General features: G+C 36.3%; 1 protein-coding gene across 4 annotated transcripts in view; it reads right to left on the reverse strand.

The window, feature by feature from the left end:
• Positions 1–2,169: 2,169 nt before the first annotated feature.
• Ocrl (Oculocerebrorenal syndrome of Lowe) overlaps positions 2,170–19,030 on the reverse strand; it is a 38,931-nt gene continuing 22,070 nt past the window's right edge. For all 4 annotated transcript variants that reach the window (XM_087358904.1, XM_087358905.1, XM_087358903.1 and 1 more), the window contains 8 exons: positions 18,809–18,988; positions 17,541–17,637; positions 15,720–15,857; positions 14,629–14,726; positions 14,030–14,213; positions 13,058–13,185; positions 11,826–11,937; positions 2,170–11,625 (listed from right to left, as the gene is read on the reverse strand). In XM_087358904.1, coding sequence (XP_087215030.1) covers positions 11,465–11,625; positions 11,826–11,937; positions 13,058–13,185; positions 14,030–14,213; positions 14,629–14,726; positions 15,720–15,857; positions 17,541–17,637; positions 18,809–18,988 — 1,098 coding nt within the window. In that variant the 3' untranslated portion in view covers positions 2,170–11,464. The remainder of the gene's footprint in view (positions 11,626–11,825; positions 11,938–13,057; positions 13,186–14,029; positions 14,214–14,628; positions 14,727–15,719; positions 15,858–17,540; positions 17,638–18,808; positions 18,989–19,030) is intronic.

A 19,030-nucleotide genomic window follows, 5' to 3' on the forward strand; every position in this document is an offset into this window, starting at 1 on the left:
TAAAACGAAAATACTAGGACCAGAATTCCTTCTTTCCTTGCATAATCGTGTGAACAGAGGCACGTCCCAGACTGTAAAATTTTATACCGAATATTTTTCTTTAAAAAAATATTTATAATAATAATAATATTTTATTGTTTTCATACATTTATGAGAAAATAATGAAGGAAAGGTTGAAATGTCTCACAGACTTTGATTTTCGTTCTGCGAAGAATATGATTATCGCTGTCTGTCCACAATCTACCATCAGCAGCGCTCACTGTAAAACTAACTTGATTAAGGTCTCGTTTAGAACCAATTCAAATGAAATTCTAAATAATAATGAGAAACCTACTTCTGATCGCAACACAGTAAATGATATAAGCAGTGAATTGAAACGAGTGGTTTCAAATATTTATTTGTAGGATCTGAGGTTTGCACGGCGGCGAGTTCAAAGATTGCTGACTTCCGGGTTGTCGCACCTTGTAGTCTGGTAGAAGTTTAGCGACGTTTCAGAGGTCATTGCTGCCTCCATCATCAAGGTTATGAAATGGATACGGTTGGATGTCGATTGTACAGCGATCGATTCTTAGAATTTTCAACTACGCTGCCTTATTTTAATAATCTACAGTGTTATTAAGAGGGTAAGATGGTCATGACTGGTGAATGGATACATCCATTACCCTGATGATGAAAGCAGCAAGGGCTACTGAAACATCAGTAAGCTTCTACGAGGCACAACTCAGAAGGCAGACATCTTCATATATTTATTTCATACAAAGCAAATGGCACGTACAAATAAGTCTTACACAATACGAAGTATTAATAAATTATACACCAAGAAGATACTAAAATATCGGATAGCCCACAGCTAGATGGGAAGGAGCGGTCTCTTGAAGTCGAAAAAGGCCCCAAGACTACGTCCTTGAAACTGAAGAAAAGAAACACAACTGGAATAACTTCAAACATTTTTTGTGGCGTGCGGCAGAAGTGATGTAACTCCAAAGATAACCGCTAGGAGCACAGTTATTGACGTCAGTAAAACGGGGACTCAACCCGATGTTCATAAGTTTCACTGTTCAATGGGTTATTTTAAGTCACTTCGCCCATGTTCACAAAAGATTTTTGAAGTTCTTCTTCCAGTGGTATTAGTTTCATTTCTGTACGTCATTTATTTTTTGCTAAATAAATATCTGAAACCACTCACGTCAATGTGTTCACTCTGCATAACAAAGTTGCACAGTGTCAAGAGCTATATGTACTCCACTTTGGAGGAACTGTAAGTTTTCTGAATGCATTCGTTCCATTTTGATTCCCCTCGTAGATGTTTATTTACTACAGCTACAAATCTCGTTGACAAAACTAATCAAAAGTAAAGATACTACACTAGTCAAAATCTGTTTATAAACAAGCTAATTAACATTTGATACATTATAATAAATTGTATTATTGACATAACATTATGCAGATAATCATTTCTTTATTTGTTAAATGTAGACCATATAGAAAGTGCTTCAAATAAGAATCTTAGATATTATGAAATCTATAAAACATGAGACCATTTTTGTATAATTAATTGTGAGAAATCTATTAAAATGCTATTTGAATTACATGCGAATATGGCTTACAGTACACTTTCGCCTAATAACTTCAAGTGTAGTCTTCTTGTGCCATTTCATCACATACCTTGAAGTGGTCTGGAAGATTAAAAGTGAAGACGAACACGATACGATCTGCCTATTACGTGTTCAACAGCTGCTCCGAGTGCAAAGAAAAAACTGCGGAGTTTAAAATTTCACATATTAGAAAAATATTAAACCAAGGTACAAACCACATATGATATGAACTAATTCATTCCATTCATGAAGTGTTCTTATTTGAAAGATCAATGCTACATAACCTACAAAGTTTAAAATAGTTGTTAAAAACTTACTGAAAGGAAATCCTCACATATGAGACCTAAAGACGCCTCAGTTAAATGGAAACGGCGGAAGAATATGGTGCCGAGTAAAGCAAAGATTTCTATTTAAAAATTCTTGTGCCAATTCCCAAAAATCTCATATATGTTAAAACATACAACGCAGTAATTACTCTGTACTTATAATCTAACGATTGCACACATAAAAACAAATTAAGTTATGCACGGATACATTATCTCTTTCAATGTGGCCATGATTAAATAAAGGTCTCTTCAGGAAGGAGGCACGTTTAATCTCCTGCGAATGACCAAATTTAAGTAAATGATATAAGTTACCGATATTCAAGTAACGTACGTTCTAAGGCTATTCACAAATATAAACAGCTTGGCATTACTGGCAAGTAATACCTACATACAAAATTATAAAGGTATATGATGTGCATACATGTGTGGAAACTATACAAAACTGAAAAGTTTCCATTTGCCTACATAAACTATGATTAACCCTTTCCACTACCTGCTTGGATCTGATTCACAGCTGAAACATATCTGAAAAGGCTGGTATCTGTATTATTGCTGATGGAAACTAGAATTACCAGTATTTAAACCCATAATTATTCAGAATAAATCCTTTAAATAAGTCTTATATGCTTTGATGAAAACTTAACTAAAAAAGTCCTGAGTACATTCTAGTCGTAATGTAGTTTAAGGCACACACAGTCTTAGGCTAATCGAACATTTAGTCATCAGCCTCAAATTCCATGCAGAACACAGATGTTTGTGTCATTTTTATTGCTGTAAGTCATCAACATCAGTGGTATTCCACCTTTTTTGTTTGCGTACCCCCATATATAATCTCTCTTCAACTTTGTACCCCCAAAGTTGTTGGTGTATAATTCAAGTTATACATAGTATACAATCTACATCTACAATAAATTACATTCAAAATAATGTATTAAATCTGGCCCTGATTATTCAGTGCTTATCATAAAATATTTTTTTTTTTAAATTTCGAGTACCACCCAAGATGTCTCCGCGTACCCCCAGGGGTACGCTTACCCCATGTTGAATACCACTGATCTAAATCATGACCATCATCACCTTCAATTTTGGGCTACTAAAGGTTGGCCCACCATGTACAGAAATAAAATGCTTATATCTCAAGAACCTTGGGGCATTATTCCAAGATTTGACAGAACACAGGAAAAAAAAAAAAAAAAGGCCCAATCTGGCTCACACCTCACAAAATGGGACGTGGAAAGGGTTATCTTATTACAACTTTCTCTATTACATTTTAAACACTCTTTTGATCCCCGATAGGGATCACAGACTACCGAACGGAAACCTCGGAACCACAGTGGGATCTTCAGTTCACAATTCCACTATAATTTCATTTACTAGCAAAAATGATGTTACTTATCTAGGAGGAACAATCCCCATTGCAACTAGCATCATTATTAGACATAATTAAACACAAAATAAATATTATACAACAAAACATTACAGTAAAATTTTCTTATAATACAATCTCCACTTGTACTTGCTGCTAGGTGAAAATACTGTACGTACATACTCCATGTACGTATGATCTAAATATGAAGTCGAAACTCAGTGCAATATATGCAGACCATACGATATCTGAGCAGTACACATGTTCAGGTATCTTTTTTTACACTCAATAATCGATTAAATTCTGCATATATTTTGTTGAATATAGAGTCACTTTTGTTACAGGAATGTTCCTTCTTACGTGAGTTCTACGTAACTGAGTTCACGACATAATTACATAAACAGGAAAAAAAAAAAAAGATTTCAGATCCTGTTTCGTGTTAAATTATTTTTCCTTCCAGTTTCTACACTGTAAAGTTTCCATTTATAAGAGGTAAATTACATTAGTTTTCACTTTACATTCCAGAGACCAAATTCTGACAAAAAACATGTTTCTGAGTGCAATCCTAGTCATTTTGTGGACAGGTTTAATTATAATTAAAAATAATTAAATTATATATATTACAAACAGGGAAATACTGTACACCAGTAATTTTGTAAATTATAAAAGGAGCATCGTGGCTTCTTATTGCAGCTACGTACAGCACTGCAATATGAAAAATGTTTTAACTTGCGTGAGAAAACTGTGATGTAAAGCTGTTTACAGTAACAAATATTTTGTGTCACTAGTTCAGTAACAGTTTCTTAATAAAAACTGGATGACAGTAAAACTCAAAATTACATATTCTGTTGCAAAAAAAGATATACTTATTAAAATCTACCACGACACTTCTTACTCCCAATCTCACCCTCATGTGATGTATTCTTAGAAACAAGACTCTGAAAACTAAATGATTACTTTTAACCACTTAAATACTGAATCTCTACTGTAGGAAATGAAATGCCACTTTCAAATTTCAGGAGACTGTCATGATAGTACAACCATTACTTCTGGTATAGAAGAAATAGCACTAGAATGTTTAGTTAATTACAATTTCAAGTTTAATCTCAAAGTCTGCGATTCTGAACAGGTTTCTTGAGCAGACAATACAGAAACTCACAGCAATTAAATAAACTCTTAACCCATTAATAAAGTTACAGCAAGACAGTAAAACCAACTTCTAAGTGGCACGTATCAAAGAATGAAATAATCAACCTTTATCGACCACGAGTCATGACACGCGTGGTCCAGCGGCCCACACGACGCAGTAGCAAAGGGCTATACTGTTAAACCTTGGAGTTAAAGCCAGACCAGCCACCACGTAATAGAGGATTTTAAATCCCCTACTTCAGTACGACAAAGGTTAAGCTGAAAGTGGCAACACCTGATGTAATTAAAACCTAAAGGATACAAAAGTTCCTAAATTAATTTTAATTCTGAACAATCCACATATTTATACAACACCAAGTCATTTCTGTATCAGCACAAAAAAAAGTTTCCCTTAATTTTATAGTAGCATCTTAAAATACCAAGTGACATAAAATATTTGTCAATGTCTGTAGAGCTATGATACTCAAATATTATTTCAATATGAGGGAATATATTGTTTCTCAACCTCCTAAGTTGACAACACTGGGCAACTTAAAACAGAAGAGAATAAATGTCCTAACATAAAGCAGAAAGAAATGCAAATAAAAAAATATTGGTTTGTGACTTCAATTATGAAAAATAAAAGGTATTCACTAGTGTCACTTCTAATTTGGGTATTTAATTTACGGACTCGCAATTCTTCGCCTGTCAATCTGGTCGTAGAATACAAGACCACTCATTGCACCGCCCCTAGACTCTGAATGTTAACCTTGTAAACTCCAGTTTAGTAAACATAAGTGAGTGCCCAAGTAAAATCATGACATTAGTAATAATATCAAGGGGTGGCAGGTGAGAGCCATTTGGAAAGATAAAGCTTCAACTCGTAGGAATGGGTGTTATGAAGCCAAGAAACATTCTGGCACAACAGTACAAAAACATGATTTAAGAGGGAAAATGTAAAATTGACATCCAAGAGATGTAAGTGTTAAGAGCAACAGTGGGGTACTTGCGAATCCTACTTGGCGTAATTAAGAAGTATAACAGAACGAAGCAGTTAAATATTTACCAACAAAGCCAAATCTACTGATTATTTGTAACCATATCCCTCACCTCATCATATAAAATGAGAAGGGCAACTGGGTGAGGGTTCAATTTCGCGTCAGGCTACTTTGTAGAATGGCCTGAAACTTCATTTTTAATGAACGAGGGCAGATGAAATATTTCTCAATAATATAAATCATCAATTTCATTATCGTGTAATTTTTTTATATAACGCAAGTAGGCAGAGTTTAAGTTTTCCTTATGAGCCACTTTTGATCCAGACAATCACATAAACAACCCATTTCTAATTATCCAAAATTAAATACAATACAACCAAATCAGTTCAGAATTACGAGTTTAAAAGATGATTTCAGTATGTGCAGTCATATAACTGCAAATTATTAAACAATATCAACCATATATGATGTGAAGCTTTCACGGCGGCTTTCATTAATAAAGTCTTCTCGGGCTATCAGTCGTGTTAGTTGGTAATCAACCGCAGATGTTTCGAGGACCATCTCTGTCCTCATTTTCAAGGCTGTTGGCTGTGTGGCCCTCGAAACGTCGACGACTGGTCACCAACTAACACAGCTGATGGCCCGAGAAGACTTTATTAATATCAACCATATTTATGGTCCTTTACTAATATTATAAATGCACAACACAGTCTTGCCATACTTCAGACACAAGTAACATGCTGGCACTAAATGCCAACACACAGTAACAAGACATACTGGTAACGTGACAGACTTCACGGTTCATCGCAGAATTGGACAGAACGTCGTACAGATTACGCTAAAAATGGAATGGAAAGTTTCAGTTGTAAGCTGTTTCAAATCTTATGACATGACACGAGATGTGAAAGAAGACTACAGAAGATCAGCTGTAACATGATAACACAGTAGTATTTTACCCAATAGAAAGAAATATTTATGTTATATATATAAATCAACTTTGAGAAATTAACTAAGTCAGAGGTCATCTTATATTTCTAAGTCACTTACGACAGGTGAAAATAACTAACTCTGAAGTAATTCTTACATATTTCAGAAGTTACATAAATAAATATTAGATTAACCAGGGATTAAAAAGAAATGTAATGTGTAAAAACATTTTTAAATTTTAAGCACAGAACAAACAAAGGAACTAAAATTTAATAAGGGTAACAAGAATGGCCATTGTAGTACCAACCATGTGTAAAATTAGGAAAACCACAGCTACACTATGTTATATAGCAATAGTTTCCAGTCAACCGACACTAGCTTCATGGTTTCCAGAACAAAGTTTTAAAGACAAAATGCATGCGACTTTTATCATGTCTCTTATGTCTTAATACTTTTGAGAAAATAGATGTTTTCTAATGGATCCATAAATAATAATTTTAAAGAACCCTATGATTTATCATGGATAAAAATTCTGAATAATATTTCAACCAAATTTGGAAACCAAGAAATTTGTTCAGATGAAGATATGCATGCATGATACATCTAGGATGGGATCCTGTAAGTGAACACTTAGCTGATGCATTTAAACATAAGTGTGCTCTATGCGCACTTTTTTAAATTTTGCTCCGAAATAGGATCATGAGGAACGTCCAGTACAATCATAAAACATTGCAACTAAATTTGTCTAAATCAGGCACTGGTACTTGTTTATGTCGGTACTGTTAATTTGTTATGTAACATAAATACCATAAAAAACATACTAAGAGTAAACTTATTTCAAACTCTATCTAACAAACGTATAAGCACATTTAACTATAGGTAAAGTGTTGGGAAAGCAGAGAGAACTGTATAGAACAGAGTTGCATGACAAGATACCAAATTCATAAATTAGACAAATTAAAGCTAAGAAAATATGGATAATTATTACAAACACTGTGAAAACAGAGATACGAGAATTGATCTGAAAGTTTATAAAACTGAATTGTTAGGTCCACAGCATGCAGAAATGAGAAGAAAAAAATTTACAAAGGAAGAATTTAAAGGGGTTATAATGAGAATGAAAAATAATAAGACACGTTTTCATGGGATACCAGCTGAAGTCTGGAAAATGCTCTACACCATAAAAGAGTAAAATTAAACTTTAAAGAACACATTTACAAAATAAATGGTAAAAAATTCCTCTCCATTATTCAATTTATAAACAGAAACAAAAATGGGGAAACCAAGCAATCACAGTAAAATTTTGTACTTTATTTGTTTTAGGAAAAATATTATCCATAATTTTGGCTGGAACACTATAGATTGATTTATTAATGTTTAAAGTGGGGTTTGTGACAGGTAATATAGCCAGGAAGATTTCTGTCTTCTGGGTTGTTGCGCTGTGTAGTCTGGTCGACGTTAACCAACGTTTCAGAGGTCATACTGCCTCCGTCATCAGGGCAATGACGGAGGCAGTATGACCTCTGAAACGTTGGTAAACATCTACCAGACTACACAGCGCAACAACCCAGAAGACAGAAATCTTCATACTCACCGCTATGAAAACCTCAAATCTTAAATACAGCCAGGGTTTAAACCATGCACAACGGAGCTACCAGCCAGAATTAAACGGTATGCTACTGCGATGTATGGCCAGCTGAACCACATCTAAGCCATGAAGCACAGCCAATAAAGATTGGAGGTTGTAATATTAGTATTTTGCAGATTTTAAAAAAGCTTTTCTCTCGGTTTTTACTCAGAAGCTATATGGTTTAAGATAATATGAAAAGACAGATGTATCAAATTGGTGAATTGTATTAATAACATATACAGTGGTATTAAATTCTGTGTGAAATTTGGAGAAGGTGACATTTTGTTTACGTGTAATATATGAACATGATTTGAACCCTCATATTTTAATACTTTATAGATAATATTATGGATTATATTACTAATGGTCACAAACATCCATCAGTAACAAGAATGACAACAATTTCAGGATTATCTGCAGATGATTTGGCCTATTACCACTTACAGATAAAGATTTACAGAAAAAAAATTGACAAAATTGTAAAATGTTATAGTGAACGTAAATTAGAATTAAATCTACGTAAGTTTTTAATTGCATAATGTATTTAAGAAAGGAGACATGCTGAAAAAAAAAGGGCCATGCACAAGGTGTTCCACTTAAAATACAACCCTAATTACAACAACGCTTGTAAGCTTTAGCGACATCAATCTAGTAAAATAAATAAGTTTTTTTTTTTATATTTTTGTTACAAAAAACTTACAGAACAGTTTCACAGCACATGCAGGTGTCTTTAAAATAAACATCCACCTGAAATTTCATTACAAGTTGGTGTACTGTTGCTTATTTGATACTCCTTTGTAGGATACACATTGCTAACTGGTTGAACAGTAGCAAACAATTCTGATGCAAGGTAATGTTCAAGAAAGAACAAACATTCACGCCTGCACCACTTTTGTGTAACTCGGATGAGCAGCAGCTCAGCAACCAGGGCAACCTTGACTTGAGTGTCATGGGGAAATTTCCGAGCATCTATTACATGGGGCTGAAAGTGCTTCTAATTTTACTTTTGTACCAAAGTGCACTGTTGGATTGCATTTTAAATGGTACACCATTTTTAATGAAGTAACAGAAATGGAAGATGGAATAAACAGAGCCAAGTTAACAGCAATTGTAAACCAGACTTTAGGAGCTGCTGACGAGTGCTTAGCAAGAACACGAGATTTTAATGTAAAGATTTTAGAAAATGTCTACGAGATATTATGTGAATCCAGACCTATGTACAACAAATGTCAGAGACTAGTGATTAGTACTCCTGCTTTGTACGTGGCAGGACCCAGGTTCAAATATCAGAACAGAGACTGATTATGCGGATATATTTCTTTCTTTCTTTCTTTCCAAAGTTCAAACACGAAAACGATGGGATACTATCTTTTATTAGGCCATAACTGCTACCTTCCATGCACTTTCCATTTCATTAATTATTAATCATCCCAACATTTGATGCTATATTGCCAAAGTTGCTGACAGCATCATTAAAAGAGCCACAAATAAATAAATACATAACAGATAATTTATGGTCTGGAAATATGGGTTATATTTCATAAGAAAATATTACTGACAGCTAGTTTTATAGCAAAAAGAACTGCTGAATTAGAAATGGAAAGAGACAGTAGGAGGGGTAAAGCATTGTGCTTGGTAATGAAGTACTAGCTAGGAATTTTACACAGGCTACAGAAAATCAAGATCTTGTAAGGGAGTAAGTGTTATGAATGGCAGATAAAATAGTTGTTTTTGAAAGCTGGGCAAAAAATATGATTAGCATATGGGAGAATATCAGTAGCGAAGCACAACATTTAACTAAAAATAGATGTAACGGCACAGAAAGACTATTTGCTTTCAAAAAAAAAAAGTGAAAAATCCCATATGTACTTTGTTTTGAAATGGAACAGAAGTGGTATAATGAGGAATACACTGACAAGATATGAGAGGAATGAGCTAGCATGGCTGAAAATAGGGCCTCGGAAATTAAGAGGGTCTGAGAAAGGAAGACGCCCCCCGTGCTTTAGAGAGGAATATGTTAAGCACATACTATTAACATGTTTGGAAATTAAGTAGAGGAAAAAATTAAGTTATATTATACATATTCATAGAATTTGTAGTTAGATACATGAGAACAAAAGTAGGCTCTATAGGGCATAAGTGTAAATTAATGTTATCTGAACTTGCTTTGGCTAGGATGCATGTATACCTGCATTTTTTTCTTAGATTTAACACATTCATAAATCTTCTAATCTTTCATTATTTGCTAATCTAGTTTCAGATTATGCTGCTTAGATTTTTTGCATTATGAAACGTGAAACAAAGCTGTCCTCTACATCATCACACTTATTACAGCAATGGAGGTGTCGAGCACAATAACCTCACTTCAAAAAGATTTCAAGATTTGTAAATATTACAAAAACTTCTGCTTGTGCAGATTTCAGCTTGATATTAACAAACTACCTGATAACCTAATCAAAACTGATCACATTTAATGAAATTAAGAAAGAAAATTTTCTTTCAGAGGCTTTGGCAGACAGCAAGATGATTAGTCTGTTATATTCGAATAATACTATCTGCAAGATTCAAATAGACAAAATGCCACGATACAAAGGAAATAAAATATTGTTTAGACACTAGCAATAACTGAAAAAATACTACAAAGAAAGGTATCTGAAAATGCACAGAAGACTTCTGATTCAGCATTTCATATTGCAACTAGGTATATCACACAAACCTTAACAAACTGTCCTTTTGTTTTTTCTACAACTTCACATGCTTCATAACACACTTTCCATATAAATATATAATTCATCACGACATCAACACAATGGACCACAATTATGAACCCTAATGTTGTATTATGAAGGGGGAGCGACTAATTCCTTATGAATCATCAGATGTGTTCAAATTATGAAACACAGTGGAATGTTGACCTTCATCCTCTATTCCTAGACTATGTCAGCACTCACAATAAAAATATATGCTATTTAAATATTAATGGTCTCTGTTTCAGTGCGGCGATAAAGAATTTCAATCCTTTACACAATGTGTAACTAATATAAAAGTGGTGGGGGAAGGACAACTGAATAGAAATGAAGCATGCACCTTTAACTATTGCTATGGGCATTGTTCTTACACACTACACAAACTCTGCAATTACATTTCAGCTAATGGCAAGATCAATTCTCTGCAAAACTGTAAACAATTGGAAAAACACAAAACCTAGAACCATTTCTTTGGAATGAAAAATCTGTAGGACCACATCTATTGGCTTACAAGTTAATTCACGATGCCAATTCTCTTTTCCACGAGCCATATTCTGGCCATGTAAAAAGAATGGACGCTCCTTTCAAGTGGAAGGTTTACAGCCATGCACGTCAATGACTAGACTCATTCCCTTCCAAGTAACAAGACACTGAAAGTTACTGTCTAATGACACGCATTCTGAAATAAAACTAGTGTAGCTGCAGGTGCTACATGTGACTAGAGTCGTGCTACTTCCTACATGTACGCTAGCGGCCAAGAATGAAGTCACTCTGATCGTTTACTAGGAAGTGATACACAAAGTTGACTTTCTTCCTGTCCAGTGCCTGCTGGTTCATACGCGCTTGGGATGACAGATCGCCACGACTCCGAGGAGGGTCTCGTAGGAAGATGGTCCCAAACAGAGCGGCTATCAAAGCAAAACAGAAGAAAACACTGTAATAATAGAGCCACTTCCAGTGAACTAATCAAACAGCAAATCCAAAACATCACCTGTGTAGTCAATAAACAAGCATTCTATGCCCTACCAATAAGCAAACTAAATCAAAATGCACTGCATTTTCTATATCATGTTCAATGTCGCATGTCTTGTAAATGTATTTGCCTCACCAATAATCTTAGTGTCGAGGCCATTGTAACTGGCGTGGCAAAGCACTTCTTGGAGGAATGCACACAGGTATAAGAACACATTTTTGCGGTGCTCTGGAAGTTGCATAACAATCTGAAACAGAACAAATACAAAAAAATATTACGAAAAGTCAACGACACATAATTTAATTTTATATCTTGTATTCGTCCACAGGGCAAAATCTTTACATAAAGGTAGCTAACAAACATTCATGGCCCTTTCTTCAACGAACCACACTACAGCAATGTTCATTCAATCCGATCATATTTTCCTGTTTCATTTCTTTGCACTTTGGAGAAATGTTCCCTGCTTCTGACAAAATTTATCTTTTTCTTGACATAATTAAACTCAATATAAAAGCTGCTTTGTAACAGCCACCTGTAATACCTTTCGATTTGATTCAGTTTTCTAAACACCGCCGAGTTTTTCATTCACTGAAAGAGCTTTCTGTTTTATTCCAGTTTTATTACCAATCACGGTTAAAGGGTAATTAAAAGGATACACCACCAACAAAAACCTTGTTCTTGCATGACGAGAACAAATATAAGTTAGTCAAACGCTGAACAACACCTATATCACATGAGCTCATGTACATTCTAGCACGAATGGCAGCAGAAGCGAGACTTGAACTGAGCATGTAACAATCACATGGTGTTCCTTAATTTGGTGGACTCTTTAGGGAAATAATTTGAACTAGTGGCACACGGGCCAAGAACAAGTCAGTACGAGATGCACACATTCGAAACACCACATATGTATTTATTTTTTATTTAGTGTTCTGTCTGACGACAGGTCCATATGAACAGGATTCTTCCATCCTTTTCTCGGACTGGGACCTGTTCATATACGTTCTTGGCAGATGATCCAGAAGTGGTTTGCCATTGCCTTCTTCTGTGTGTGAATGGAGTAATTGTTGGGATGCCACGGAGGAAAACTCCGTGTTGCCTAGACCACGGCCTTGCCCAACACAAGTTATAAATTCGGGCACCGCCGGGAATCGAACCCGAGACCCCACGATTACAAGGCCAGCATTCTAACCGCTAGACCACCGTGGCGGTTCACCACATATATATGTAACCTTTTGGTCTTTTTTACACAACAAGAATAAAATGTTTTAATGGAAATATTTTAAAAACATGAACATTTTACTATTATTTCCAAACTTCTTAAGCAGGAAGAAATGTGTACCTGTACTGTGTACTGCAGGGCTCACCTGTTTGCACTGTACATAGTTGTTAGCAGCATCGAGACAGACGCTGTGAAGGTTATAGGGAATGATGGGCTCAGCAGTAGATTCCAGCAATAGCAACAACGCTTCTGCCACTGAATGTATGCTGCCAGCTTGGTTTATATTCAGGAAACAGAACACAACCAGTGCATAAAACTACTGTAGAACCATCACAGCACACCATGTAAGTAACATCATGCAATTAAAAGCTTTCCATGAAATCCATCAAAAATGTCTACTTACTGAGGATCTAAATAGAATCATTCAAAAATGAATTAAAAGAATACTCTAAAAAAAAATTATTCCTGCTTTGTTCCATTATAAACTTCACCTTGAAAAGATGAAGTACTCATAAAAAAAAGTCGTCATCATCCCTCACATTATACAAAAACCAACAAACAGTGGGTGTTAAAAATCATGAAAAAAAATCTCAACTGAAATCAGCAGCAATCAATTTGTGGAAGCATGTTTAAGACGGACAGATAAAACCTGGTGCAAAATTAAATAGCTGGAGGAGGAAGGGACTTGAGAAAACCACTGTGCAGAGGATAGAAAGTAAAATGTTGTGAAGGACAGACATACAGAAACAAATGACAGTCAAAGTGGTCCACCAACATCAATTGGAAGTGACACAAAGAGGAAAAACTTAAAAGAGTGATTACAGGTGATGGAAGAAAAGAGTTTGAAAGAAGAGGACCAGAATGATTAAGAGTTAAGTATCACAGTGAAGAACCTACTTTCTTAGTTTCTTTAATGACATTTCCTCAACAGTATAGATTACACAGCACTGAATAAGAGGATGGTATATGATTTTATGTCCTCATTTATGGTCAAAAAGTGACACAGACAGTAAGCCCATTCTTTTCAGCGAGGAAATAGGTGCAGGCTAATTTAAAGTATTTTCCAATATGTGCTTAAGACAGCCAAGGAAAACAAATCATTCCAATAAAAGGATACGCATGGGATCTGGAGAACCATTGTCCAGCCAGTTACGTATCTGTAGAAGATCTGAGTTGAGCCCCGGCTCTTCAAACAGGTGTGGCTGCTTGAGGCCATGACGGTAAAGGTGGTCAACCAGAAACCAGATCTCCTTGGGTATGGGGTAAGGATCCTGTGTGCTGGTCACCTCCTTCGCATTCTCCTGCAGTGTCATTCCAAGACAATACAACTATGTAAGGCAGTTTTCCAACAAAATTGGCATGGCTGTTAATACCTTACATTATCATATGATTCCTTCAAATAATGGTACTCAAACTGTGATCAGTGAGCCCATTTGTAATACACAAAATATTTTATGAAATTCACTGAAAAGTGCAAAACCAGATCTTCTGTGTGCCAACATCACTTTTAGCTAAGTTTACAAAAACTACTATTTTATACCACTCCTATCGAATGTTTTAGTAAAAACGTTTTACTTCTTGATTTATTCCAATACCACAAAATTATTTATGCGTAGTTACTGATTTCAACACCACCTTCTACTGATGAAATCAAAACTGCGGGTAAAAATTGTACATAATGTTCTGTTTACTCTTATTTACAAAATAAACACACACCAGCTCCATGAGTCTGCCGAGAGGAATCTCTCTCACTGGGACACTGATGTACACCAGAGCTTCAATGGAAGACCCAAAACAACTGCGTTCATATGTTCCTGTGTGCAGGAACAAAGTATTATATACAAGAGTAATAAAATATTAAAGGATATTTTATAATAAGTTTTCATAAAATAATTGCGTAGTGGGTAGTTATATACCTTAAGACTTCAACATCACAACCCTACTTTTGAATGTATTTGGTCCAACATACAAGTTTCTTGTTTCCATCAGAATGAAACTATTTTGATTGATTCTTACACCATTCTTGTGACTCTCCTTTCCATAACTGACGCTTATTTCACTTGTGTTTTTAACTACGCTGATTTTTCACTGTAGGTTACGTTGATCGATCTACTCCTTAATACCGTATGTTGGAATATTGAGTCAGATTCCTGGCACACGTGCCCGCGCACACACACACAAAAGGCAGTCAATCAGTCTGTTTTTCTTTATCCCAGGATAGAATCCTCTAATCCTCAGCCCTCCCCCCGCCAAGACGTTATTGCATAGCTTCCACACAGATTTCTGAACCGAATGAAGATGAACATGAACGGGGCATGCATAATAACAAAACTGACAATTTCTTTGTTTCAATTAGTATGCTACTCGAACATACAAGTGCCTGTATGATCTACAGCTTTTGCAGTGACTAAATTCAGTGAAGTCTTCGTGGGCAATCAAATGCATCAAGTAGTCGCAAAAGTCAACATTTCAAGAACCATCTCAGTCATCATCATCAGGGATCAGATCCCTGATGATGATGATGATGATGATGATGACCAAGATGATTCTCGGTGACATGTGGCTAACTTCAATCACATTACATATTTAACATAAAATCCAGTTGCTATATAAAACTGTGGGAATTTTTTTGGTTCTCGTGGCAGCAGGTATGAAGGTGACTGTCTTCTGTGTGAGTCTGTGTAGCATGGTAAAAGTAAAACTTGTACCAGACTACATGATACAACAATCCAGAAGACAGCCACCTTCAAACTGCAAGAAACTAATCCTGGCAGACTGGGACTCTTTATTTAAAAATTTCAATGTACCTGTGACAGTTATGAAGATATCCTTGCCACCATCCAAGTGTAACACCAGTATGTCATATAGTTTGTCCTCACCAGAGTTCAGTTTGAACGCAGACTTCTTGTCAACATACACTTCAAGCTTGATATCACATTTTTCTCCTGTCAATAAAATTATCACAAATAGTAAGCTGTCTGAAATCCAGAAGTTACTAAACAAAATAAGGTCAGGATATTTACAGACAACATACAGGGTTAAATGAAATCCATGCACAAGCTATTCACAGTGTAATTCCTTGTTATAAAATATGTCCTGAGACACTCAGTTTTCAAGATACATGTCACCATCAAATGCAGCAACACACCTCTCAGCAGTGTTACTTCGTCACAATGGTACATAAAGCGCACTGTTAGTCGTACTCAAGAAACAAAGTAGACAGCAGGGCTCAGCTGCGACTGAATAGTCATGGAACACGCCCTACAATATTTTGGTCAAAGTCATCCAAATTCTGACGTGTTTCTATGACTGAAGCACCATTTTTGTAAGACTCAACTGTATAAACACCAACCAATAAAGATCCATAATTGCAACCACGGAATGACAGCCATGGAGAAGCTCACGTGATGTCACACAAGAACTGGGACTATCCCAACCCCAAGATCCTCTAGTACTACAACATGAACAATTGCATCCACACCACAACTTTGGGAGTGCACGTTTCTTGACAATTATCCTCTAAGGATGTAATTCTGCAAATGGCTAGATCAACATGCTGCAGATAATCACTTTTTACACAATATTCTGTGAACCGAGTGTTTCACACATAAAGGTGTGTTCAACGTCCACAACACTCACCTCAGAACACAGGACAATCCTCATGCTAACTGCAAACGTGGTCATAAAGTCCACTTCAGCATCAGCATTTGGGCTGGTATCACAAGGGACATTGTCATGGGCCCCTACCTACTACCTAACAGATCGACTGCTGAAAGATATCATAATTTTCTGGAAACTCTTCTACCAGGGCTGCTTGAAGATGTGCCTCCAGCTGTGAGGCAGAGACTGTGGTTTCAGCATGATAGATTTGCAGTGTACTATGGGGAATATGCAAAGCAATAGTTGAACGCAACATATCCAGAAAGGAGAGTGAAAGTGGATGGCAGATCATATGGCCTTCTCAGTCATCAGATCTAACTCTGATGGACTTTTTCTAGTATAAACACCTGAAGCACATTTATGCAGTCTCTCCCAGGACTATCGAAGATCTCGTGGCAAGACTTCAAGCAGCTGCGACAATGATTAATGTCAACACACTAAGGCATGTTCAAGAGAATGCCATGCAGTTCACTGCCATTTGCCTTGAAATGGACAGAGGCTGCTTCAAACACTGACTCTTAACTACGAGGCACCCACGGTTTGATCATACGAGAGCTTGCAGCATTTGATATAAATGTGCATTATGAAAACCAAATGTCACAGGATATGTTTCCACACTTTAAAATTGGTTTTTAAAAAGGAATCATACTATGGAAAGCTTGAGCATAAATTCTCTTTCACCCTGTGTGTGTGCACATGTGCGCGTGCACACACTCACAAAGCATAAAACAGAATTATGATTGAAAACAGCACCCATCCACAAAATTACATTATCACTGACTGGATCTCCATTTACATCGCAGCCAGGCTTCCTCCTCTGCAAGGACAAGGCCAAGATTTTAATGCAGCAAAATTCTCTCAGCACAAACATGCCCAGCCAGGGATAAAAATATCCATAAAGAGAACAGTATAGCCCTTGAAAGTTTAACAAACTGAACCTCATCTCTTACAACACTTCCAGACATTACCTGGCATAATAAATCCAGAGTATGGCTCAATGTTAAGCCAATCCTTGCAATAACTTGAATCATCCAACTTCTTGATGAATTCAAATGTAACTGGAACCTGGAAATAAAATAAGAAATGTATCAGACTTGTACATGTAGAATAATACAAGTACACTGAAAGCTAAAATTGGCATTATAATGAAGCAAGAATCAACACAGAATTAATTTTAACATTCAACAATACAGTAGAATTCTGCAGACATTCCCTGTAGACTACATTAATGTGTGCACGCAACCACACAAATATTAATCCATGACACAGATTACATTACTTGCTATGATGGGATAAAAAATGGCCAGCAGAGGGGACTTACATCAGCATGCCAAGAGGTTCAAACACATAAGATCAAGTGTCTAGGTTCTGAGACACAAAGGAAATAAAAAAAAGGATAATTAATACCAACATATTGCACATAACTTACATACATAAATTTTACTTTTATTTTCCATCCCTTGTGCTCCCACTAAATATAATTCATCGCCCTGATGACGGAGGCAGTATGACCTCAGAAACGTTGGTAAACATCGACCAGACTACACAGCGCAACAACCCAGAAGACAGAAATCTTCATACTCATCCCCCTGATGACGGAGGCAGTATGACCTCAGAAACGTTGGTTAACATCGACCAGACTACACAGCGCAACAACCCAGAAGACAGAAATCTTCATACTCTGATGACGGAGGCAGTATGACCTCTGAAACGTTGGTTAACATCGACCAGACTACACAGCGCAACAACCCAGAAGACAGATATCTTCATACTCATCGCCCTGATGACGGAGGCAGTATGACCTCTGGAACGTTGGTTAACATCGACCAGACTACACAGCGCAACAACCCAGAAGACAGAAATCTTCATACTCATCGCCCTGATGACGGAGGCAGTATGACCTCTGAAACGTTGGTTAACATCGACCAGACTACACAGCGCAACAACCCAGAAGACAGAAATCTTCATACTCATCGCCCTGATGACGGAGGCAGTATGACCTCAGAAACGTTGGTAAACATCGACCAGACTACACAGCGCAACAACCCAGAAGACAGAAATCCTCATATTCACCGCTGTGAAAACCTCAAATCTTACAAATATAATTCCATTAAAATTAATAATATACATATGAAAAATTATAAGCAAATATCTGTTAGAAGTTTTCTTGATCAACATCAGACTACAATTCCACCACAAAACTAGACTCCTAGTTTACAGCAAAATGTGCACTAACCTGTCCTGTGTTTGCAATAATGAGGTCGCGGGTCTGTGATTCCAGGTAGCGGATGGTGTCAAAAATCACTTCTGTATTATCCACCATCACTTGGGGCAGAAACTCATTCTCCAGTTTATCTAACTTTTTCATCACTTCCTCGTGTATTTTTCGATACTTAGCAGCGTCTATTACTCTGATCTGAGAAGACAAAGCACCAGATTTCAATACAAAATTTGTAAC

The sequence above is a fragment of the Zootermopsis nevadensis genome, unplaced genomic scaffold (genome assembly GCF_977971745.1).
Source record: "Zootermopsis nevadensis isolate Lab colony 2312 unplaced genomic scaffold, Znev_1.0 Znev_ptg000030l, whole genome shotgun sequence".
NCBI lineage: Eukaryota > Metazoa > Arthropoda > Insecta > Blattodea > Termopsidae > Zootermopsis > Zootermopsis nevadensis.